Here is a 25,967-nt window from a genome sequence, read left to right on the forward strand (position 1 = left end):
AGCTAATCTTTGGAAAGCCAGACGAGAAAAAAAAAAACTTTATGGTTGGGATAGCATGAGTCGCATTATTAATAATACAGAGCATACTTAAAGAGATAGTGAGTAGATGGTAGGTAACTCATTGATTTGATATATTATATTCTGAAGTATCTAATCAAAGAGGTAACTAATAACCATGCTTTGTAAACACTGCCTTATGAAACAATAAGTTCATAGTTTGTTAATAATGATTGCTGAACACGCTTGCTGTAAGTTTGTCGCAAGTTCGCAAGCATGTGGACCCGCCATTAAAGCAATAACCTGTCGTCATGAGGATACTATTAATAATCATAGACAAAAAGTTCTATCTATGATCAATCATATCAATTCAATCATCAATCACACAAATGTCAAAATATTTATAAACACTCCAAACAAAAAACAATATTTTGGAAGCAAATAATATTCGAAATTGTTAGTAATAGAACGACTTAATTTATCTAAAATGTGGTCGTTCATTGCAAAGAATAAAAACGACATCATATACTTATCTTTGCTATTATTCAGTGTGTTTATCGGACCTTATTACAGAAAGCTAAGCACAGTAGATTCAAAGAAATGGGCCGGCTCTATTTTGGGCATTGTTTTAATAATTATCGTCTCGGGATACAGCGCAGCACATCCCATATTATCGGCTCTGTCTGGTATAATTGCGATTAAGTCGACACCGATTAAGTAAGTACATAAACATCCATAAGCTGATCATTGATCATGCACAGTTAATTTAGTTACCTACCTAACTAATTATTTGAGTACATAGCACAGATCACTATATACCAGTCAGTATAATGTGAACCATGATGAAAATAATTGTAGTAGTAGTCATAGTATTTCTCAGACAATGTTAATAATTAGAAACTTGTTTGTTTTACTGATTATGCTTGCTTCATTAAGCTTTGCATGTTTGCTTTATTAAGTCATGGGTTGTACTAATAATTAGATAATGATAGTGATTTAATCTCAATGAATTTTATGTTTTTTAAATTTTCAATTTTTTAGGATAAAAATTTTCCTATGTCCATTTCCACATTGTAGTATGTTAGCTATCTCTGTGCCAAATTTCATCCAGATCAGTTCAGTTTAAAGGTATAGTCTAGGGATCGGTTCTGCTATTGAAAGATAGAAACTTGAATAAATTCAGTTCACAGTGCAAGTATTCAAATTGTAAAATACTACCAGAGTTAAGTAAAATAACAGCCGCAGTTGTATGAAATCAAAATATGCTCATATAGTTTTCATAATTTAGAAATGTTAAATTAAGAGCTTCTTTGTAATTTTTAAAACAGTGCATTCATAAAAATCACATGGAGGCTTGACCTTATTCTGTCTTGTGATTAAATTACACTCTGTCTTTTTTTGCAGATCATGCCATGTCTTTACATTCTTCTTCATGTTTGGATATCTATTCTTCTTCCGATTATCCAATAAATTTGGTTTAAAAGGTTCATCTGGACAAACAAATCTTATTGAAATGATCATAGTCTTAAGAGTGGTTGGTGTCGCTTTTGAAATGAACGGCTCTTGGTTAGCCATGGCGAAGGCCAAGAAAGTGGAACAGAAGGTTGCAGAGAAGGAATCTGAAGAGAAACCTCTCAAAGATGATGATTTTGTGGAGTTGATAAATCCTGAGTTCATTGACCTGTTCCATTATTGCTTTAATTACATAGGATTGTTAACAGGTACTTAATTTAAACTTGTGAGCATAAAACAGAGTCTGTTACAAAGATTTTCAATTGAATAACCAACCTGGATTCTTGGCTTGTGATTTTAATTTTGTTGAAATCAATCAAGTGGTTTTCAATAGCCCAAACCCTATAACCTAGAAAGCTGAAAATTTGCACAGAGGTACTTATCCTTCATAATGTAGACAAAGAATAAGGTTGGATTTTCGAAATTCCTGTAGGGTAGGGAGTAAAGAGGATTTATATTTTGGCCACAGTTGCAAAACAACAATAATTGACATGGACAAACAATAATTGACTGAACTGATTTTGCAAGAATTTTATCATGAAAATCAAACTGTATGTTGGCAACTTCAAGTGGATCTAAAAATTGCCGGCGACGTCGTCCGCATGACCTATAGAAACAACATTTTTCCACTATAATTTATAGCCTATAATATATAGTTATAGCTGGTTTATTGTATTGGAAGTTTTTGGAACAGAAACATTAGTTCCAAAAATAACTCCCTACATACAAACCATAAATTTTACCTCCTTATGATATATATTCTATAAACTATGTAATATCTATATAACTTGGTTAAAAAAACAACTTTACTTAAATTAAGAAACTTATTTTTTTCTAACTTAATTTTTCCAGGTCCATATTACAGATATCGTACCTTTGATGATTACTTCAGATTGCCATACAGCAAATATGTGGATTGTTTTGGCTTTACAATCAATACTTTGAAAATTGTGCCATTGTATATTTCACTTTATTTGGCTCTCTCAAATGTATGGCCTCTTGACGTAAGTTTTTTTTCTAGACATCATACTTAATTAATAATCATATTTTAGATATTTTCTCAATTAAGGTAGGTACGTAGTATATATATGAATTTTTGTTACCCAACATATACATAATTAAACTAAATCTATCCAAAACTAGAGAACCTAAAAAATACATAGAATAGTTATTTATATATAGATAAAAGGAAAACCTTTTGGACTAAGCAGTCCATAGTCCATGGTCTTAAAATAATATAAATCTCTCAATTCTCTCAAGAACCCTTTCCACTTGAGTGGAGTTCAACCTGCACTTGGAATTGATTTCAGCTATAGGTAAATGTAAAATTGTAATACATTAAAAACTATAGATAGCAGACCATAATTTTTTTTTTCTCTTTTCAGTACATTCTTACGGAAGATCACAACAACCGACATTTCCTGTACAGAATGATGTATCCATGGGTGTTATTTGCCGCCTTTCGACAACGTATCTACTCAGGCATGACGCTTGCAGAGAGTGTGTGCACGTCCGCAGGCCTCGGCGCTTACCCGGTGCAGGGGAAGAATAGATCCGGACATGGCCCCACTGTTGGCTATTTGAAGTTGAAACAGATGTAATTTTTTTTATTCAGATACAAGTTAGCCCTTGACTGCAATATTGCCTGGTGGTAAGTGATGATGCAGTCTAAGATTGAAGCGGGCTAACTTGGAAGAGGTATGGTAGTTTGTCTTTAAACCCATACTCCTTTAGTTTCTACACCATTGCTTACCCATTGCAATGGATTGACAATGCACGGTCACTATTAGTCCACCTGCTGTATTCTTGTTTATATATAGCTGTATTCATACAATATTAATGTAGTCAAATACCTCTGGTTTCAGGTCTGAAGAAGAGGCTAGAACAGCACAGTATGACTTCAAAACCATTGAATGTATGGACGTGTGGGGATGTGAAACAGTGGTAACATTGCGAGATTCCATGAAAGTGTGGAACAAGGCTGTGCAGTATTGGGTCGCTATGGTGGTGTACAAGAGATTCCCTGTTACTGCTTTGAAGTTAGTACACACTTTATTTTTCTTTGCCTTAGCATTTTCACGATATTTTGATGAGTCCTTTTAATATATTACTTACTGCATGATAATAATATGATGCCCACATCTTTATTCGCGTGGACTTAGGTTTTTGAAAAACCCGTAGCAGTCCTTTTTTTTGTCCACGAAAAAATTTGATTGATTTGTTGCTCCATTTCCGCATGATTAAAAGAAAAATCAATAAACTAATTAGTTGTGATTCCTATTTGACAATCGAAAAGCCAATTGCGATTATCGCAAACTGATGATTAAGATTTCAGTGTTAGGACAGACAACTTAACAAACTCTTTGAGATATAGGGAAAAGGTGATGCCTTACCTACTAAAACCAGCCACATAAAATCCAAATAAAATTTAGGGATTTTTGTGCAAAGTTATTTTAAACTGTTCCTTTTAATTCTAGAATCCATGCAGCATTGTTTGTATCAGTCATATGGCACGGTTTCCACGCCGGATATTTCTTCTGCATCTACTTCTGCCCGTTCTACTTAATGGCCGAGGATATTTACTTCAAGCTCTACTACAAGGATGCTACAGGAATTGTAAGTTCTAACTTGTTTCCATATTATTGTGAGGTCGAGGTCGGCTGAAGGTAGTTTATTTCAACCCTAAAAATGTATCTATACAAATAAAATATAAGATGAAATTATGTCTGCGATTTCAAAGTTTTATTTTATTAAGTTGGCTATTTACATTACCATAACCCAATCAGGGTTATTCTGAGGACACTTAAGTTGATGATGATGAGAACCGATTTTGGCGAGTCTCGTCGGTAGTGGTCGAGGCTTTTATTTAAATCTAGAAATCAGGAGAGCAGGTAAGTATTGTCGCAAAGCGATTTAGCGTCCTGGTACGCTGCAGCGTAGAAACTGATTAAGATTGGATGAGAACTGCAATCCAAGTTTCCATGTTAGACTTTCCATAAGGTAAGATCCTAGTCAAGGGAAATATATTTTCTAAGCATTTTGTTCTTTTCTTTTGCAGAAAAAGAAAATCATTGGCTTTATCATGTGGTTTCTACGATCACATTCGGAATCGTACCAAGCGGCGGCGTTCCTTCTATTAACCTTTGACCGTATTTGGATCTACTACTCCTCAATGTACCACTACTGGTACGGAGTTTGGCTTGCGTTTTTGATACTTGGATTGATACTGAAAAAGGTACGAAATATGTTGAATCCTAGAATATCGAAAACGGGTGATAGTACTGAAGTTAAAGCTCAGTGAAAAAACTAGTTTTTAGAATTACATGACCTTTGGATGATTTTAAAAAATAATCTTAAAACCTTTGACTGTATTATTGTAAATAATACAGAAGGTAGTCTTCGTCAATTAAGATGTTTTATAAAACAGTAAATTAAAAAAATTACAAAAACCGTACAGTTATATCAGAAGCTGGCGATCGAAAGAAGACTTGGATAAATACTAGCAGAAATTTAAAAACTTAGAAATAGCATCAACCCACACAAGAAAAGGTATTTAAGTATTTTGTTCTTTTTATTTTACATAAAATACTTCGGTGATGCAATTTCTGGTGTACTTTAAGAGCTCAAAATAAGCAAGAAAATTCGTTCGCCAGTTTCTCCATTTTTCGATGTGACTTAAAAGTATTGTATGTAACATATTTTGTTCAACAACTAATTTTTATTCAATTTGAAATCAGTCGTAAGATTAATTTATTTACATATTTATTAATTAGGTTATTTTATAACTAAGCTAATAGGCATTTTTGTTGGTACATAACAAGTACGATAGTAAAAACGTTTATGAATTATTTTTTAGGTTTACAATTTTTTATTTAGTTTCTATTATATTAAAATTAATGAAAGAGTACTATTATTTAAGAGGATTGTGGTGACGGATATTTAAATGGGAAAGGGAACAGTAAAAAAATAAGGGCTTATTTTTCATAATGTTGTATATTCATATATTTTTTTGCAATTCAAAAAGGAGTAAACAAGCAAATACAGTTAACTCAGTTTCGATTGATACTAAATTAAAACTTAGTTGCGACGCTACTTCGCTTTCTTGATCAAGTGAGATGAGCAGTGACCGCTATAAACCATAGTCTCCCAGTGCGCGGGAGGCATAAGGCTCTTATGGACATGACCTGAAGTGGCAGTGGGCAGACGTGTTCTGGAGTGGAGACCGCGTATCAGCAAGCGCAGCGTGGGACGACCTCCGACCCGCTGGACATACTAAGAGGATAGCGGGAAGTGGGTGGATGAGGAAGGCAGAGGATCGTGTGTGGTGGCGCGCTCTTGGGAAAGCCTATGTCCAGCTGTGGACACAAACAGGCTGTTTGATTGATTGGCCACGACCTTGAGTTATAAAACCCATTACGCACGGTCGACTAGTCGCCCAGAAACTCAGTCGACGGCCACCGTTAGAATCTCTAATCTATATAAATTAGAGATTCTAACGGTCACCGTCAACCAAGTTGCCGGGCGACTGGTCGACCGTGCGTAGTGAGTCTAAAGAAAGCGACCAAAAAGGAAAGTATAGACAATATTTGTTATTAGTGATATAGGTTTAAAACGATTGAAAAATTAGCCCCGAATGGATTAGGGTAGATTAGGAAAAAAAACTGCTAAGAAAAGGCTGGTGTGCTCAATTATTTTTTATCATTACGGGACATGGGACTGATAATGATGTATGAAATGAAATAAATATGTAATTGATATATGTATTATCTAATTTTATACTTGTTTCAACTATAGAGCCTGCATAGAGCCTCAATAGCTCAACCGGTAAAGGAGCGGACTGAAAACCGAAAGGTCGACGGTTCAAACCCCGCCCGTTGCACTATTGTCGTACCTACTCCTAGCACAAGCCTGACGCTTAGTTGGAGAGGAAAGGGGAATATTATAATTATTAAGTAGCTTACTTGATTAATTGACTACAAAACTAATAGAAATAATAATTTATTAATATACGAGTGTTTACATTAGTAAATTTGAGTACTTACGAGAGTAAAACTTACAGGTGTATCATGTAATATACCGATCTTAATATAATCGCGCGTTATTGCACTTGCTCATTTCTAACTACCGAAATTAATAGGCAATCTATCCGTAATCTGTCGATAAATTGCTTAGCTATGTTGTTAACTGACAAAAGGCCATATAATTATGTGAGAAGTCATTTAGTACGGACTATACAAGATTTGACAAAAACAACGTTTCTAAGTAACTTATCGACGGAATACACATATGATTGATTTTATTATTATTCATTTCGACCGTTATTGATATGACATTGAATCCTTGCCTGAATTTTATTTATACCTATTTATGACAAAATTAAAAGAAGAATAAATGTACTAAGTGTAAGTAGAACAATATGACTAATGGACTGTAGATTTTAGATTTGTACGGGTAATTCTATGATGGGAAATTAGTGTTGAGGTAGGTAATTATTGTTCTAAACAATTCGTATTCATTCCTTTTTATTATGACTTATGTTGCGACCAATTATTTAGATTTTTGGCACTCATTGAAGTTCTTATATACATTCTATTTGCGCATTTATTGATTGATTTTTTAGGATTGAGACGAAGACGTCTAACTTATTCCTCATAACTCAAAGCTTTTCACATAGGTATCTCGAGAATCGGGAGGCATAGAGTGAGGAGTGTGTGTGAGACCCACCAATAGTAACGCTACATTTTCTAACCGAGCTCTGGTAGAAAAGTATTAAGAAGCAAAGCTATGATTGGTAGGTTTCACGAACATCCATCGCAATTTCATTACTTAGGGCTGATTTACACTGGAACGGCAGCGGCGCGGCGAGCACTTTCATGTGAAAGAGTTTTAAACTTTATCTAAATAGTTTAAAGACCAGTATCGCTTGACAAGCTCTAAAAGGTCACGCGGCAGAGTCGGCCGCCCTCGTCGCGTCGCTGCCGGTTCGGTATGAATTAGCCCTTAGTCGCGTTTCCATCAAAAAAAATTTGCCAGTGTTATCTTTAAGACCTATTTTAGCTACCTGCTGAAATGTACGACAGGAACAACCCAGAAACGGCACTCAATTTGGACGTACGTTTCATTATCGCGTTATCGGTTCCACCTTATTAAAGGTCGGAAAGGGAACATGCTGTTATTAATTTAGATCAGTGCGTCCAGATTTGACGTGCCTACGAGGACCCTTAAAAATATTGTGTACCTAATCGGTTTTTGAATCTTAATTATTATTGTCGATACTCGATTTGTAACGATCTGATAAAATAAATGTTTTTAATGGCATGTGTCTGTATTATTTGAATAACCTCTGACCGACCCCTAGAGAAATTGCATTATTCTTTCACATTTCGTTTTAGCAGGCTGGGTTCACTTGGTTACGTAACCCGAGAAATCCTACGGCGAAACGCTTCTGCGTAACTCTTGAGAGAAGTTAAGAGATAACGGGATAGAGATTTATTAAATTTTAAACCGTAGCGCTGTGCGAGTTGAATTGCACTCAACAAACTTCTTGTACCTGGAAGATACTATAAAGTAGGTATTCTGTGGTTTTAGTAAATAGTATCCGCCAATGAATAAAATGGCAAGCGCGGCCCCCTCGTCGAGACGATCGCTCGCCTCGGCCGGTTGTGGGGTCGGAAAGGAACAGCGCTATATGATAAAGGGAGATAGATATATTAAGGCGGACTCCAATAGGTATCTACTGTATGCCTATTGAGCATCGAGTAAGGTAAACAAATTAATAAGTGTTTTATTGGTAGGTAAAACGCGTTTATTTAAGCGTCTTTGCAGGGCGATCTTTTTGTACCTGGAAGGTACTATAAAGTATTCTGTGGTTTTAGTATCGACAAGTCGACAAAATATCAAACAATAAAACACAATGAACTTTATAAACATATAATTTTATTATAAAAATGAATATTAAATGTTAACAAACAAAAATAGTAACCACGTTAAAGCGTACCTTATTATAAGAAATACAATTACATTAATCTCGTTATGTATTTATCACGTTCTTGATGTATAGGTGAGTCAGGTACGACAAAATCACTGTGACGCTGAAATGAGAAACATTATCTTTGTATCGAAGCCTTATGATAATATAAAATGGCAAAAAATTAGCTTTATTCAACCCACAGAAAATTATCGCCTAGGCAAGGGTCAGACGGTCAGTAAATATTGAAATATGCGTGATAAAATTACTTTCTGATTTTTAAATGCGACAACGTTATTAAATAATACGCTCAGGCCCAAGGACAGTAATTACTTGATTCAAAGAGTATGTAATCACTACGTTATACCTGACTTGATTTACCTACACTGGAATTCATAGACAAGAAAGGGGCTGCTTTTAGATGACATAATTATGTTAAATAATTCAAACTTTACAGTCCGACAAGGCTCTTCTGGCGCGTGGCCAAAATCGGAACTAAGCCGCCATCTTGAGAAGTGCACTTATTGATAGTTCGCTATTTCGGCATAAACATAAAGCTACAACAGGACTTCGTCTGTGTTGGTGTTAGCTGGCGGGCGTGCTCTGCCTTTTTGGAATGTTTTTTTTTGTCAAAACTGACTGGAAAGCGCTCTAAAGGGGTGCCGTGCGTATGTCGGCGAGTGCGGGCACAGACGTGGTCCATACTTGTATATTTTAACTAACGTGTTACAAATAACTACAAACTTGACATTGGCTAATCTTTGTAAAGCCGAAGAGAGAGAAAAAAAAAGCTACAACAGCGCCCTCACTCAAGTGCCAAAAGAGCCTTGTGCTCTAAATGCATTAAAATTAGTTTTTCTAATGCTGTCACTTTTTGGCAAGAGCATAGCGTGATTGCTAAAAAGTGACAACATTAATTTAACATAATCATTATTAATGTCCTTGTGCAAAGGACCGCTTGTGGCTATCTAGACATTTCCTTTAATTTACTGAATGTCTGAACCCACCCACGGGTACCACTAATATCAACAATTCCGTATACATTTATAAAAAAAAAAGAACTGGCGATTGAACTGTATTTTTAATAAATTGTAGAAAAATCTAATGTGAGTATTATTTTACTGAGTAGAGTTACATTAGGAATTAACAGGGCTCTCTCCGTCACTTACTCCATACAATCGTAGTTCCAATTTCATTTGAATATTAAGCAACCAAAGTCCATGAAATTTTGCAGACATATTCTAGAAACTAATATCTGTGCCTGTGGTGTTTTAGATTTTTCTAAAAATATATAGTTTTAAAATTACAGGGACTCAAAGATTTGTATGTGAATTTTAAGACTGCGTAACTTTTAAAACCGGATTTTTTAACAGAAATCTGGAAAACCACAGGCATAGATATTAGTTTCTAGAATGTCTGCATGGTTTTTGGTTGCTTGATATTCAAATGAAATTGGAACTACGTTTGTATGGAACGAGTGACGGAGAGACCCCTCTTAAGTTTCCTTGTAAACGCCTCGTAGGTACTTAATTACCTAGTAATAATTAGTTATTATTAGATATTTATTACTTATAGAAATACAACATTAATGACTAATCAATATAATTAGTTTCAATAGCATCAAATTTGGCAATTTTAGTTGCATATCATACAAGGAACTCAACTTTTTGGAAAAAATAAAGCATTAGCAATACCTACATAAAAATCTAAAAACATTTTTTATTCGTGTCTGAGATTCTGAAACTAAAAAAAAATAACCGAAATCGCTCGTTAAATCTTGCGTTAAAACAAATTCATGCAAGCATTACCTAATTTAAAAGACGTCTAAGTTTTACCATACAAGCAAAAAGTAGTCCTTAATGGATAATTAATATGTATCAAAAATAGTTCTGTTACAATATTTTGATGTTTATTCACATAGTTATATTATGCAAATAATAGAATGGAGTATTTCCAGTATTAGTTCTATTAGTCGTTTAGAAGTTATTATACTTAACATTAGATTAAATAATTGAAAATTAGTATTTTTATTACATTTTTCCTTAAAAATAGTTATATGTGAAAATAAAAACAAAGCTTATGCAAGTATAAATCAATAGAAGCCAGAAATAATAAATCTTAGAACTGATTCACATAACATGGACCCATATGCTAAAAATCAATAAAATTATAATTCACTGATTAAAGCCCTGTAATGCGAATCAACTATATTGTGAAACCTCTGCCTAAAAGCAAATCATAAATCTGTTAATTTATACAATCTATACAATTTTTATATACAATCATAAAATAAAAAATAAAGTGCCTTTTACACCAGCAGTGGTCATGCGAAGAATCATATTACACCAAGCCACACCAATAACCCTGAAACACAACGTGCGACGAAATACGTACACTGTGGCTCGTACATTTAATACAAGGATCTGTACGAAGGTGTTACAATGCGAACGCGCGCCGTTTTAGTTATGCGCTGCATTGCGACGTGCTTCATACATTTCCTTGTATTCCAAATCGTATAACTTGTACAAATAAATAGACGAAAGGATAATGGCGGAGTTAATCATTCTCTCTTACTTACACACTATATCTGCGTAAGTGTATGAGTGAGACGGAGTGATTAACGCGCTTCGTTTCGATTCGTTTCTTTATTGGCACGAGACTTATACTCTCGTACTCGCGCATTTAGTGCGACAACCTATAGTGCAGTTGCCGTCGCACGTTGTGTTTGTATCAGCCGTAAATGTTAGTTAAGGCATTTACCTAACATTCCATCCATAGGTCGCCGGCCGCCTCGTAGTGGCAAAATTATGCTGAGCATAATTCGGCCTTATAATTCTATTCTGGTTTGGCTGTTGACCGGTGGGCTGATTCCCTGATGGATAAATTTAGTGATAAGAACTCCTAGAATTAGAGCTGTAGGAGTTGTAATTCGGATTCTCCATTATAGGTCTAGTGTTAAATAATCCGCTCAAACCTCCACCATTTTTGGATAAATTACCGAGTATGTTGCCAAAGATGTTCGACAATCCCGCGCCGCCGCCTTGCGTACTACCGCCAGGTTGGCCGCCAAAGTTGTTTAACGTTCCTAATATACTGTCCAACGGGCCTTTTCCACCGGTGTTTGAGCTTGAGCCGAAAGGACTGGAGCCTCCTGTGTTTGAGCCACCACCACCAGCGTATTTGCCCAAAGTGTTGAGTATGCTGTCCAGGGCACCTTTTCCACCGCTGCCTGAGCTTGGGCTGTAGGGATTTGAGCCTATGTTGGAGGACCCTCCGTAAGGGGATGAACCACCGTATGGTGAACCGCCGTACGGTGAACCTCCATGATTGCTACCGCCATAAGGCGAACCTCCATGATTGCTACCGCCGTAAGGTGAACCTCCAGGATTGCTGCCGCCATAAGGTGAGCCTCCAGGGTTGCTGCCGCCATACGGAGAATTGCCGCCGTAAGGGGAGCTGCCTCCATTGTAAGTGTTCCCACCATAAGGAGAGTTGCCACCATGGGATGAACTACCGCCACCATAAGGCGAGTTGTCATATGGTGAGTTTCCGCCGTACGGAGAGCCATGGGTATTTGATGGCGGTGCAGGTGCGGGGTAGTTTGGTGGCGAATCAAAGTTTCTGGTGGGAGATTGTGGTATTGGTTTAGGGACGGATGGTTGCGCTGGTTCCGAGTGTGACCCTGAAAAGGACAACTTATTATTTAGTTTTGATATAATCGACCTTTTCTGTCTTAATCACGAGAAAAGTTTTCTTTAGGCTCAGGCCACAGCGCTGGGCGAGCTGAAATTTACTTTATTGTTGCAACATAATAAGAGTCTCTATTTATTTAAACGTCTTCGTGGATGATCCACCTGATATCTGATACCTGGGAGCAATGCTGGCAAAAAGCTAATCTGATTACCGTTAAAAAAGTAAAATTAATTAATCGTAATCGACATTTTCACGATTAAGATTTTTAATTTTAATCGTTATCATTGTGCATCACGCAATTACGCTAGGACAACCATGTAATTTTTTTCTTGTTTTAATGGTAAATTTATTAATCGCGATAACGGTTAGGTCAGGGTAGGTTATTATTACGTTTTTATTCGATTAGTTAATTCGATTAATTTAAATCGGATTCAATTAATCGTGGCTAAACCTAATCGCGATTAAGTTTAAGTTAAATCAGTTTGATCCGGCTAAAATGAATCGATTTAAGTAATCGATTAAAGCCGACACTGCATAGAGGGTACAATTAAGTATTCTGTGATAGTACCTTGAACTTGCGACTTTTTCTTGCATGTAGGATAAGTGCCACAGTTCGACGATTGCCCGTATGAGCATTGGTCCTCGGCTAGCACGCACACTTCGCTATTGAGGCACCCAATGTCCTTGCATGTTCGACCATATTCTGTAAACAGAAAATTATATGAGGAATATTTATAACTAGCTGATGCCCGCGACTTCGTTCGCGTGGATATAGGTTTCTAAAAATCCCGTGAAAATTCTTTGATTTTCCGGGATAAAAGTAGCCTAATCCAGGGTATAATCTATCTCCATTCGTAATTTCAGCAAAACCAGCTCAGTAGTTATTGCGTGAAAGAGTAACAAACGTACACACAAACACACAAACTTTCGCCTTTATAATATTAGTGTGAATGTGACTAATATAGCTAATTAATTATAAAGATATGGGCTCAATAGTCTGAACTTAAAGTTTATTTAATGTTATTTAAGTATTTTTACGGACCTGAGACTTGAAATTGTACATTTTCTCAGGAACTCATCTATATAAGTAAGTAAATTACTAAAATTACGGAAATAAAATTGAAATATGAGTAAGTACGTAGTGTAAAGAATTATTACCGCCCATAAAATTTGTATCAATAAAAATAAGAAGCTTCGCTCATGAAAATGTTTTAAGAGAGAGTGCAGGAAACGTAAGTAGGAAATGTGGGTACGAACTGAATTTGCGACTCGGCGTGCGCAACTTTAGGGGCAATAAAAGGATATAAAAAGCGCCATAAGGTCGAATCATAACTCATTGTTTTGTTGTACGGGAGGAGCATGATGGTTGGTTTATGTACACATTACGTAATGGATTTGACGGGTAAGATTATCCTGCGGAAATCTTCCTACGTGCCGAGCTACGTAATGGATCTAAAGCGCTTTTTCCTTCAGCGGTTATAATAATATTGTGATAGATAGCGTGACGACGACGACAGACGTGTGGCCTAGTTGTGGCAACTGGCATTCAATCGATTACGATTCTTAAGCAACGTTGACTCAAGACGATAACTGGATGGGTGACCGACTTTGGCCTTTTCGTTTCTTCCCTGCCTCGGAGAGCACGTTAAGCGGCAGGTCCCAGTTATTACCACTAACATCTATCCTGATAATAACTGTAAAACCTAAGAGTCGTTCTCAGTCGAGTTGTATGCGGAAAGATCTCGGAAACCCATCACAATAGTAGTAAACCCAAAATACTCGAATTCCGCACTTTTACGGTTTTTTAAGGATTTCAGGATCTTTGATTTGCTTTGTAGTTTAGTTGCATTCTTGACACGTTGTTCATAGTTGTATCCAAGAAATTCTCAACAGTCTTCTATAACCACAGTTCGAAAGCTGATTTTCCGTTACCTATGTTACCTATATTATATTTAACTAGTTTTTGGTCGGTGCGCGAGCTGCTAAAGCAGCTCGCGTGACGTGGTAAGGTTAACTTTATTATATAAAACCAAATTGATTTATTAAGATACACAATTCACCCCGAAAAAACCCATAAAATGACAGGCATTTCTATTTTTTGTAGAAAAAGTAAGTCCGCCATCTTGGATTTGAAAATAAATGTCATTATCAAAATCAGCACCCTGGAAAACCCTGAACACGACATCCATATTATTTTTTGTAAATTAGGATAATAATTTAGTAGGTGCGTGGGTGCGCGGACCACTAAAGTGGTCCGCGAGCATGCAAAGTTTGTTTCATCGAGTAGACCTTCGGACCCTGATCATCGTTTGCCAAGAAACCACTCTTCCATCTTTTATAGACTCCGAGATAGACACCGCCGAAATTTGTATGGCGGCCATCTTGTTTTTCCAAAAAATTCCACTTTTTCTATTAATCGTTTACTACATTCTTCAAAGATTGCGAGTTTCAACGAAATCGGTTGGAAAACAAAAGAGTTGCAAAAATCACGTCGGTCGCCATCTTGTTTTTCTGAAATGTCATAATTTTTCCCTACTCGTCTCCCCCACCCAAACACATCTCGCCTACATTATCGTATCGTTTTCCGTCTCTTTCTAGGAGAGTGAGACATTCAATATTCGCCATACAAAATGTATGGGAAAATAAATTCCGCCATTTTGATTTTTTTTTCTATTCTTCGAGTAGACCTTCGGATTTTGATCATCTTTTGCGAAGAAGCCACACTTCCATCTTTTATACCCTCCGAGCTGGACACCGGCGAAATTTGTATGGCGGCCATCTTTTTTTCGCCATTTTGAATTTTTTTCCGGCTTTTTGGCAATTGGATGACGTCATGAATGACATTTGCTCGAGCACCCCCCACCTATCTTCAACACCTTAAGCAGGCCCTCCACCCGTCTCCGAAACCCTCAATCATCAGCTCTCTCCATAATTTTGGCTTACTAAGTTTTTGTTTTCTATACGACACCATCAGTGAAAAAAAAATTTTTCATACAAAATTTTACAGGAGTTTCTTAGTTGAAAATCTCGAAAATCTCCCCAAAAGTGGCAACACCGGTTGCACATCTCGATACTGCCAGCCGAGATACACAATCGATTCATACATATTGACTTTCCAAAATGTTGCCAACTGCCTCAAAAACGTGATCAAAATTTCGAAAAATTAAAAAAAATACAAAATGGCCGCCAACTCTTTTCACAGAAAGATTTTACACGGTTTCATAATTTTCCTATTAACTACAGGATATACCACTCCCGATGACGTTTCAATCTCTCCTCTCGCTCGCACCCACGCGAAAGAGGATTCCTTGAAAAAGACCATGTCGAAAATCACATTTTCTTTGATAAATTCCAGTGTTGCCAGTCTCTGGCGACAAAAATACCTAAATGTCATTTGCACAAGCAAAACGCGTAATCGCTCATACTCGGATTTTGCTAAAAGTGCGTATTTCGATTTTTTACATTTTCCCGAAAATCTTGAAATTTCCCTAAAAAATGTGGTAATTTTTTCCCACCAATCTATACCCCAAGCTTATACGTACAATCGCTTCATAGAAGCCGAATCGCTCCAATGTTGCCAACTTTGAGATATTTAACTTTTAAAATTGCGATTTTTCGTACCTCTAACATAATGGCCGCCATGACAGCCGCCATCTTGAATTTTGTAAAACCACTCCCGTTCTGTCAAAATACAGGATAATCGTGGGCGAAACACGAAAAAATAGTTATCCTCGATTACCCCGTTTCGGATCTGTGGCGCCGCGGTTCGGGGTCGAAAAATCAAAAATTTTAAAACGCTACGGCTCAACCGCCATCTTGTTTTTCCAACTTTTTCCACATTTCCCATTAATCGTTTACTATTTTCTTCAAAGATTGCAAAATTCAACGAAATCGGTTGAAAAACAACGGAGCTGCAAAAATCACGTCGGCCGCCATCTTGTTTTTCTGAAATGTCATAATTTTTCCCCAGAGGGTTCCCGAAACCGAACACAACTCCCCTACATCACTATATCATTTTCCTTCTCTTTCTAGGAGAACAATTATGTCAATGAGTCAGTGAGTGAGTGGTAATCGAGCTATATATAGTATAATTAGTGGTTCTTATTTAATGGATTTGCTGTATCTGGAATATTTGGTAACAAATACGAAAATTCTTTCACGTTATTACGTTTTTCTATAGACTGGCTCTACTAAAGAATATGAAGAAAGATTATTATTTTATTGTCAACGAATAGGAGACTCGATTGATTGTGGGAGCATTAGTCTATTTAAACGCGAAGGTCACAGTCAGAGGTCGTATGCGAGCATCTCGTTCTACGCCGCAAACCGAGACATCTAATAACAGGAAATATTTGAGGCGATCTTTATATACCTAGGTATTCTTTCATTTTATAACACTACCTAAGCCATAATTATGTAGCCAGCCATATTTTGTTGGCAAACTCAAAACAAACAAAATCTATGGCTACATAGTTTTGCTGTACCTCAGGGCCTCGCCTTTTTTGGAATAGGTCTCACTACCGTAAAAGTATCTATGTTTATTTTTTATTTTACATATAGGAACTTTAGAACAACTTTTAACTTTTAGCTGTAGTTTTTAGAAAATGTGTCAACTATACAGGATGCTCGGTAAAACGTCACGATTCTGATTCTTCAAGTCCATTGAGAGGTTGTAGAGAAGGTCAATGCTATGTTACCTTTTATATCACCTATGGGCGGAAATGGCCCGTTTCTTGAGTTACTTACTGATAGTTTAGTTTTTTTTTTAGAAAAAAAAACGGATTCGTTTCTGTAACTACTGCTAGGTAAAAAAGTTATGCATATTGCCTACGAATATTTACCTATATTTTTTTAATTTCTAGATAGCAGACTGAATCAATAACAAAGTCATATAGACTTTTAAAAAAATATAGCCAGTGTCACTCCGGATGATGTGAGGATTCTAACGACACCTCATGCATCCAAATCTGCGTTCAGGTATTTATAGTTATGATGGAATAAAGAAACATACTTCCATGAACCCTGAAGGTATTTTTTTGACAGTCGAGCAAAATGAACTTTACGTTTGATGTTTAGCATAAAAATATAAACTTACTTGAGAACCCGTCAGCGTGAAACAGCACCGCAATGAACACTAATGCTGTCCTCCAGTCCATACTTAATCTGAAAATAAAGTGCACTTTACAACTATGTCAACTTTAAGTAAGTATTTTTATTATGTTTGCTCTCCAGACTTATGTTAAGAGTAACTCGTTCACACTTCATATATATTTTTTTTTGGTTTTATAAAAGCCATATTCCATACTTGCTAAAGTAAGTGCGAAAGTCTATCTTTCTATCTGTACGTATGTTACTATTTTTAACCGACTTCGAAAAAAGGAGGAGGTTCTCAATTCGTCAGAATCTTTTTTTTACGGCTAAGACGCTGAACTGATTTTGACGGACAGAGATAACTCACATCCTGGAGATGGGATATTTCATACTTAGGTATATCCTAGAAAATAAAAGAGTTCCTACGCGACTTTCAAAACACCAACCCTAGATGTTACGGTCCGATTCACCTAGTCCAGATGTTTTTAATTCTGATACAAGTCAGCCCTTGACTGAAATCTCACCCGGTGGTAAGTGATGATGCAGTCTACGATGAAAGTGGGCTAACCTGGGAGGGGTATGACAGTTTTTAGGGTTCCGTACCTCAAAAGGAAAAACGGAACCCTTATAGGATCACTTTGTTGTCTGTCTGTCTGTCCGTCCGTCCGTTCGTCGTGTCTGTCAAGAAACCTTATAGGGTACTTTGCGTTGACCTAGAATCATGAAATTTGGTAGGTAGGCAGGTCTTATAGCACAAGCACAGGAATAAATCTAAAAACCACGAATTTGTGGTTACATCATTTAAAAAAAATTAAAATGTGTTTCAATTTCAAGTAAGATAACTATACTAAGTGGGGTATCATATGAAAGGGCTTTACCTGTACATTCTAAAAGGGATATTTATTTATTTTTATGTATTATTTTTATATAGTTTTTGGTTTTTTGTGCAAAATGTTGGAAAAATACCGAGTATGGAACCCTCAGTGCGCGAGTCTGACTCGCACTTGGCCGGTTTTTATTATAACCACACCCCATTGGTCTCTCATCCAGTATTGCTTAATCGTTTATTGCATTTTTTCCAAAATACCTAATTATGTACCTCGTTGGGCGCCACTATGCGTAAGAAAGTTGATTTATCGTTAATTAAAACGTTTAGATTTTAAATTGACTTATTTTTAAAATAAGTATTATTTTTGATTCTCGCGTTGCGTTTTGTGAAGTCTTTTCAGCACTTTTTACTTAATTTTATTTTCGTTCTAAATAGGTACCTTATTGGAATGAAACAAATAGAGAGAGCTGACAGCGTTGAAACAAATGTTCTTTTGTAACTTGGCTAATATCCGTACTTCAAAGTACGAGTAACATTGACGAATGAAGTAAACAAAGTTACACCAGTTGAGTACACAAGTACTTTATAAAGGAGATCGCACACCGCTGCAAGAATCGCAGGTGTATGAGAGGCAGGTTTTCAACTGGTTGAATTGTTAAATTTGAACAGATTGCAAGTTGGTGTCTTTAATAGCTTATTAGCTAATCCAAATTCTGACGGAGCTTGCAATCTGTTTAGATGGTTACAGGGTACCTAAGTAACTTGTGGAATTTGTATGTAGGATAGGCTTGTAGGATAAGATGGAATCGTATATATAGATAGAATTGTAGGATAAGATAGGGTACAACTAGGCTGACATGCATAAATGTAAAAGCCTATAAATAAAGGATTAAAAAAATAATATTTAGTGAACATGTGAGCGACTTCACTACAAGTGGTCTTCAGAAGGCGTAAGCACAGTTTTCAGAATAGTCTTGGACTGTAGTGATAAAATGTGACGTTTAGTATAGCGGTAGTGTATGGGGCTAGAATTCATTAATTAAATTAATTAATTCAGTGTAATTAAATAAAAATCCAGATTTTTATTTATTTTTAATATGGTTAATTATTATAAACGCTGTACGGAAGGCGATTAAGTCACAAGGCGTAAACGACAAATATTTTTGAATTTTTGAATATTAAAATAGAGTAATTTCTGCGGGAAAATATTTTTTATGTCAAAAAATTGAAATATATTGGATGCATCATTTCTTTGATGCACCCAATGCGGCCGAATTTTACTGCTAACACAAGTATGTTAAGAATTGAAAAATTCTTTGCGTGCGCCTCGTCGCCTCTTGTGGGTCGTATCGTGGTATACGATCACCTTTACTCGACAACTAAAGGTGTACAACATTTTCCATGAGTACCTTTCGTCTCCAAACTTTAGAACACCTAGCAACACTCCCAAAGCAATTCTCCTCGAAACTATTCCCTTTAACCTTGTTACTAACTAGGGGTCGAGAAGTAAAATGTTGTGTGGATTATGGCCCTTATTTTCTCTATTGAATTCCGACAAACTACTAGAGGTAGTTTAATCAATGATTTGCGACATATTTTCCTGGGGTCAGTAAACATTAGACTTGGATTTCGAGGAAAATTAATATATTCGAGCATTTGTTTGTAAGTAGGTACTTTCTTTATTAGATACTTGGTGAATATTTACAAACTCGGATTTTGTTTACGACTATTGACATTTTCTCTTATTTAGGGAATATTAGGATTTTTTGCCATGACAAAAGTTTTTTATTTTATGCTCAAGAGTAATTGAAAGAGAAAGGCATTCCGAACCAGTGGTAGATGCATTTGACGATTCAAACGTACCTACTTGTAAAAGTTTAATTGATTAAAAATTTATTTATCTATTTAATTTCCTATTTTGTTAACCCCAAATAGAGTTAAAACCTTTAGGGGTATTTTATGGTTCCGTGCGTTATGATTGCCAAAGGGACCCTATTAAGTACTAAGCCTCCGCTATCCGACTGCCCGTCTATCAGTCTGTCAGCGGGCTGTATCTCATGAACCGTAATAGGTAGAGAATTGATATTTTCACGGATTGTATTTCTGTTGCCGCTATAATTCAACAAATATTTTTTTATTTCCGATAACTTCATACCTATTTTGTTTATTTATTTAGTCGGTTCATAACAATACAGCAGAGCGAATATTGGGAACTGGATTTCGAAAACAAACGCGTGGCAGAAAAGTTCTTTGTTTGTAAAATATTTTTTTCTGTTTACAAGTATTATTTGTTTGCGAGTATTTTTATAGTTTATTGCGAATACTTTTTACTATTTTATTAACATCATTTTTGCCAATATTGGACTTATGACTTCTGGCCAATCAATAGTGTTTTGATAGGGTTCTCCACTGCACTTACTAGCTAGAACGCAAAAATGTACAGGCCCGTATCTACTTTCGACACTATTCTTTACTTACTTATCGATAAGGTTTTTTTATGTCAAGTCCACCTTGATTCTTTGTCTGAGAATGAAAGTTGCATAAGGCGTCTACCCTTCAGTGTGTCGTAGACCGTATCGTTTCTGGTGATGATGATTAATGATCGTCTATTGGGCAAAGGTCTATTTGCGGCTTTGTTTAGGTCGGCATATTAATTATCAACTATTACAAAAGCTTTCTATGCAATACAATAAATAGTGCTCGAGGCAGCTGTCTTAGAAGCACCGCCTTTGTCACGTGATGAATGTTTAGAAGCTAGAGAGTACTGCAGGAGTGTAACAATGGGGAAATTGTCAAACAAAGTTACACCGGAATACAAAAGACGGAACAACTCGACGCATGCACGAGTGCTTACGTATTTCATCTAGATGCTAGTACATCTTTAAACTAGTCTCTTAACTTTATGATACCTATACTAGCTTATATCCACGACTTCGTCCGCGTGGACTACACAAATTTAAAACCCCTATTTTACCCCTTAGAAATTAAATTTTCAAAAATCCTTTCTTAGGGGGTGTCTGTCTACGTCACAATAGCCAAACAGCCCGATCTGTCCAGTAGTTTGATAGGTAAGTCAGTCAGTCAGCTTACCTACTCTTTATATATTTAGATTTAGTAGCAAGTAACTTAGGGATTTAGGTTTTTCAAATAATCCCGTGGGAATTTTTTGATTTTCCGGGATAAAAAGTAGCCAGTCTGTCTCTCTTTCTCTCTGCACAAGCTATCTTCATTATCATCAAAATCGGTTAAGCGCATTGGTTGTGTACAGGTACTAGTTTGTTAGTAGGCAACCGGGTCAAGTCAGCATATTTTGCTAAAAATCTGATAGTAGTAGTTCACTAAGTAACTACACCTAGGCTAGATCAGTAGGAAAAATACTGCACCTAAAACTAGCTGGCTACTTAAAATAGGAACTAAATCACAACAGTTTCAGAGGGCTAGGCTGGGGACGGCGAGGGTGAGATAATGCCAGAGGTCACTCGGAGTTTTTGTAAATACGAAGCACTGATGATATATTTTGGGGTCCGATGCCCAAAGAACATCATTATAAATCAGAAAAGTCGCAAACTATTAAGTTAACGTCAGCCAAGCGGTGAAAATCTTGGCAACTTAAGCCACTACACGCCGCAGTCATTTATAACGTGACACTTAAGAAGACAAATTATGTTTATTTTTCTCCTGAAACTAAGTAGGTATATGTAGGTATACATACTGGGATATGATGTGAATATTAAGCCCTAATTCCGCAGAAGCGTTAAAAAAGCGTTGCGTTAAAACCCGGCGTTGCGCTAAAAATAAATAGGTACAAAGTGCACGTCAAAAAAGCGTTGACGTGTGAACAGATACTTAGGTACTTGGGAATGCATTTGTTCTATTTGAACCTTTATTTAACGGATGTTAAAAAGCTCTTGTATATATGAGGCCTTTAAGTAATTTTTTGATGACCAGAAAAATAAATGGTGAGACCAACCGAGGGAGTCCAATAAATTCGTGCGAGTTCTTCTTGATGACAAAGGGCTCTTTCGTTGGTCGACACAACACATTTTAGACGCTGATTAAGTAAAGATAGATTTTAATAAGCACTTTTTGTTTTAATGTATGCTGTGTTGAATCAACTGATAAATAAAAATTCATTTCATTCATTCATCTAAGTATCTCTTTTACTCTTGTAATAATTACTTAATGATTGTATAAATCATGATTTGCGTTACATAGTAAATATAGCACTAATATTGACAGACAGAGGAAAAGCAGGTTCAGAGTCAATTTACTGAATGACAAAAATCCCAGCTGTTGCCTCTCGTAAATATCGTAATCATAGACTTTTCACACTAATGTGAAATGAAAGTTTGTGTGTGTGTGTGTGTGTGTGTGTGTGTGTGTGTGTGTGTGTGTGTGTGTGTGTGTGTGTGTGTGTGTGTGTGTGTGTGTGTGTGTGTGTGTGTGTGTGTGTTTGTTACTCTTTCACGCAATAACTACTGAATGGATTTGGCTGAAATTTGGAATGAAGATAGATAATATCCTGGATTAGCACATAGGCTACTTTTTATCCCGGAAAATCGAAGAGTTCCTACGGGATATTAAAAAACCGAAATCCACGCGGGCGAAGCCGCGGGCATCTTCTAGTAATTAATAATTCTATGATCGTAACTCAGTCAAGTTGGGATCATTCTGTGGGATAGTACTTACTTACACAGTAATAGCTTCTCACTGACTAAAGTAACTAAATAAAAGCCAACTCAACCTCATTAACGTGGCGCACTCTGCTAATTAGCAAAGGACGCTCTGTTTAATTTAGTCTAAATAAGACAGGTCGCTGAGTCTTGATACTGTTCATAAACAGAGTTACCTTACCTAGTTTCTGCGAAGCAGTGTTACTGTAGCGCTTGTTAGGAGTTAGGACTTAGGGTTTAGAATTCATCTGATCTTCACTGATTCTAGATTCTATTTTGATGATGCAAGCTCGAATTCACGGTTTTCGGATTTCCCCCTTTATTAGTGCCATAAAGACCTACCTTCCTGTCAAACATGATTCTAGCTCAACGTGAAGTACTCCTTTTGACAATACACAGACAACAAAATGATCCTACAAGGGTTCCTTATTTTCCTTTTGAGGTACGGAACCCTAAAAACTACTGAGGCCTAGTCATGTGTCTACATAATTGTCTAGAGAGTCTATATTAGGCATACCTAATCATTATTATTTATCACACTATCGCATCACACTAATAGTTTGTGTGTGTGTGTGTGTACGTATGTTTGTTACTCCTTCACGCAAAAACTACTGGGCGGATTTGGCTGAAATTTGGAATGGAGATAGATAATATCCTGGATTAGCACATAAGCTACTTTTTATCCCGGAAAATCAAAGAGTTCCCACGGGTTATCGAAAAACCTCAATCCACGCGGACGAAGTCGCGGGCTTCAGCTAGTACAAAATAAATAATGAATACAATATGATATACATAAAAATGAGAAATCTATGAATATATTATATTCATAGATTTCTCTATCTATGAATATAATAATGAATAGAGAAATCTATGAATATATTATATTCATAGATTTCTCTCTATTTAAATCATAAAGTAAGTAAGATGCAAAGCGCTACGACAGAAAATGCTTCACTCTTGCTTTGAAGGTGCCTTGTAATGACTACTAACTACTACCAATTAATCTGTGATACAAAAGAGCTTGAAAAATTCTATATGAGTCAACCGTAATATTTTGAACTTTGAAATATAGGTAATTTCCGAATAACATTACAGAAGTCCAGTCACTGAGCTCAACAAATCAGACCCAGGGAGGCAAAAATTAAACCGAAGGACATTACACGTCATAGAGCAGAAATTGGATATCGATAACGGATATATTGCCCGACATAAAAAGCTATGGTGGCTGGATTTCTATCCATTTCCGACAGACCACTTGTGAAACGTATTTCGGTATCCTTTTTATCTTTTTGCAGGCGCGGTGCGACAGAACTGAAGTGGCAGAGGCACAGAGCCACTTCGCAGCTCATATATCACTTCAAGCAGTAACTGGCCTGTTAACGGCCATCTGTCACCCTCGTATTTCGCATCCACTATGCCTCTTGATGTGTCAATGTCCTGTATTTACCGCGGATTGTTTGGAGATTTATCACGTGAATTTTTACGTCTGTATAAAAGGTATCGATCGAGATTTTCTCCACCGCTACAATAGGGCCATAAATCCGTACAGTACGTTTGCGACAAAAATAGCTAACTGGATTAAATACACACCATGGGCTAGTGTGGTGATAAATATAGACTTTTTTTATACCTACTAGACTTACATTTTTCCACAGCCCGAGCGAGACGTGCGTCGTGATTGTAATCTTTAAAACTATGATACCGGCGATTAAAACTGACTGCAGTTTTTCTATTAAACTAGTATTTGTCTTTCGTGTTATAAATAAAACCGGCTAAGTGCGAGTCAGACTCGCGCATTGAGGGTTCCGTACTACATTTGTGTTTTTTCAACATTTTGTACGATAAATAAATCAAAAACATCATCAAAATCATTTTGGTTGCCTGGAAGAGATCGCTATTCGCTAGGTAGCGATAGCGATAAGGCCGCCAAATTGTACCTATATTTTGTTGAGGTTTTTATGTGTTTTTCTGTACTAATTTTGTGGTGTATAATAAAAGTATATTCATTCATTCATTCATTCAAAAACTACTATGCATGAAAATAAATAAAAATCTGTTTAATGTACACGTAAAGCCATTTCATTTAATACCCCACCGAAGCGGCAAAGTCATTTCATATTCTAGCAGTGCATATTAGAAACAAGGAAGCGAGTCGCTTCTTGTGAGTTCGTGGAATTTCAACTATGTAGGTACTAGGGCCTACGGGGGTGCATACCTTTACGATGCTGATAGTAAAATGGCAAGGGGGAACTAGATCAAATAGTTCCATATCACAAACCAAAGTACCTACCTATAATATCCTATTCTTGCAAATAAGACAGGCCAGGCCACGCCCATACTCTAAGCTTTGGAGTTTAGAATTGACCAGCTCTAGTCGCCAATGAGTCTAATGCATCCAAACTGTATACATATGAGCTTTAGATTTTAGAAATCAAAAACGAGCAAGTGATAACAGTTAAATTGGACAATGGCCATGTTACATTTAGGTCTATAAAGAAGGATGCTTTATCTTACCTTACGGATAAGAATGAACCAACGAACGCACTTGTTTTCACTATTCACACGGTAGAAAAACTGTTTAATTTGCTTGAATTTGCTTTTGAACGTTAATAAACTAACATCGCTACGTTCAAAGTGAAGGACGTCCAGCCCAAGACTAAAACATGTTGGTCATTTATTATACAACTATAATAGATAACAGCAGTTATTTACTTTTGATTAACTAATGACTACTGCGAAACTTGTAGTTGTGATATTCTCTGTTTACGAAGACTTGGTTGATAAGCTCATATGTACACGGGTTAATTTGCAAATGAGATCATACACTTAAGAAATAGTTCATTACGCACAATAATGCTGCGGAATCTAATTTGGTATTTCCATATATAAAAAATATAAAAGGAAAAGCTTACTGACTGACTGACTGACTGATCTATCAACGTACAGCTCAAACCACAGGACAGATCCCCGGCATGCAAATAGCTATTATGACGTAGACGTCCGCTATGAAAGGATTTTTGAAAATTCAACCCCTAAGATATGCAATCACAAGTCATATCAGACGATCCTACATTTTGCTTTGCTCCTCGTCACCTCGGATTCAAATTCAAATAGGTAATAATTAATATCTCACCTATTTTATTTCATGTACCTACCTAGGTCAATTTGTGACGTTTATAATACACTAGCAGCTAGCTGATGCCTG

General features: G+C 36.4%; 2 protein-coding genes across 2 annotated transcripts; one reads left to right on the forward strand and one right to left on the reverse strand.

Annotated features, from left to right (window-relative positions):
• The first annotated feature begins 383 nt into the window (after nucleotides 1–383).
• Nucleotides 384–7,827, forward strand: LOC123872187 (lysophospholipid acyltransferase 7-like). Its single transcript, XM_045916358.1, has 7 exons — nucleotides 384–714; nucleotides 1,402–1,718; nucleotides 2,362–2,513; nucleotides 2,895–3,106; nucleotides 3,375–3,548; nucleotides 3,987–4,125; nucleotides 4,568–7,827. Exons 1-7 carry the CDS (start codon nucleotides 485–487, stop codon nucleotides 4,808–4,810), a joined length of 1,467 nt encoding a protein of 488 aa, XP_045772314.1. The 5' UTR covers nucleotides 384–484; the 3' UTR covers nucleotides 4,811–7,827.
• A 596-nt stretch (nucleotides 7,828–8,423) lies between these two features.
• LOC123872188 (endo-1,4-beta-xylanase C) lies at nucleotides 8,424–25,508 on the reverse strand. The gene is made up of 6 exons (XM_045916360.1): nucleotides 25,277–25,508; nucleotides 17,265–17,332; nucleotides 12,738–12,872; nucleotides 11,475–12,158; nucleotides 11,237–11,348; nucleotides 8,424–8,600 (listed from the first exon to the last, which is right to left on the reverse strand). The coding sequence occupies exons 2-6, from the start codon at nucleotides 17,323–17,325 to the stop codon at nucleotides 8,540–8,542; spliced, it is 1,053 nt and encodes a 350-aa protein (XP_045772316.1). The 5' UTR covers nucleotides 17,326–17,332; nucleotides 25,277–25,508; the 3' UTR covers nucleotides 8,424–8,539.
• Nucleotides 25,509–25,967: the final 459 nt, after the last annotated feature.

The sequence above is a fragment of the Maniola jurtina genome, chromosome 14, assembly GCF_905333055.1.
Source record: "Maniola jurtina chromosome 14, ilManJurt1.1, whole genome shotgun sequence".
In the NCBI taxonomy this organism is placed as follows: Eukaryota; Metazoa; Arthropoda; class Insecta; order Lepidoptera; family Nymphalidae; genus Maniola; species Maniola jurtina.

What these genes read in the sequence shown, in the direction of transcription:
- LOC123872188 (XM_045916360.1), bottom strand. Translation starts at nt 17,325, where the DNA reads ATGGACTGGAGGACAGCATTAGTGTTCATTGCGGTGCTGTTTCACGCT. An exon ending in TCACGCTGACGGGTTCTCAA is followed by an intron (nt 12,873 to 17,264) that starts GTAAGTTTATAT and finishes TTCTGTTTACAG; the next exon opens with AATATGGTCGAACATGCAAG. An exon ending in ACCTATGGATGGAATGTTAG is followed by an intron (nt 8,601 to 11,236) that starts GTAAATGCCTTA and finishes TTCTCATTTCAG; the next exon opens with CGTCACAGTGATTTTGTCGT.
- LOC123872187 (XM_045916358.1), top strand. Translation starts at nt 485, where the DNA reads ATGTGGTCGTTCATTGCAAAGAATAAAAACGACATCATATACTTATCT. An exon ending in TTACATAGGATTGTTAACAG is followed by an intron (nt 1,719 to 2,361) that starts GTACTTAATTTA and finishes TAATTTTTCCAG; the next exon opens with GTCCATATTACAGATATCGT. An exon ending in TTCCCTGTTACTGCTTTGAA is followed by an intron (nt 3,549 to 3,986) that starts GTTAGTACACAC and finishes TTTTAATTCTAG; the next exon opens with AATCCATGCAGCATTGTTTG.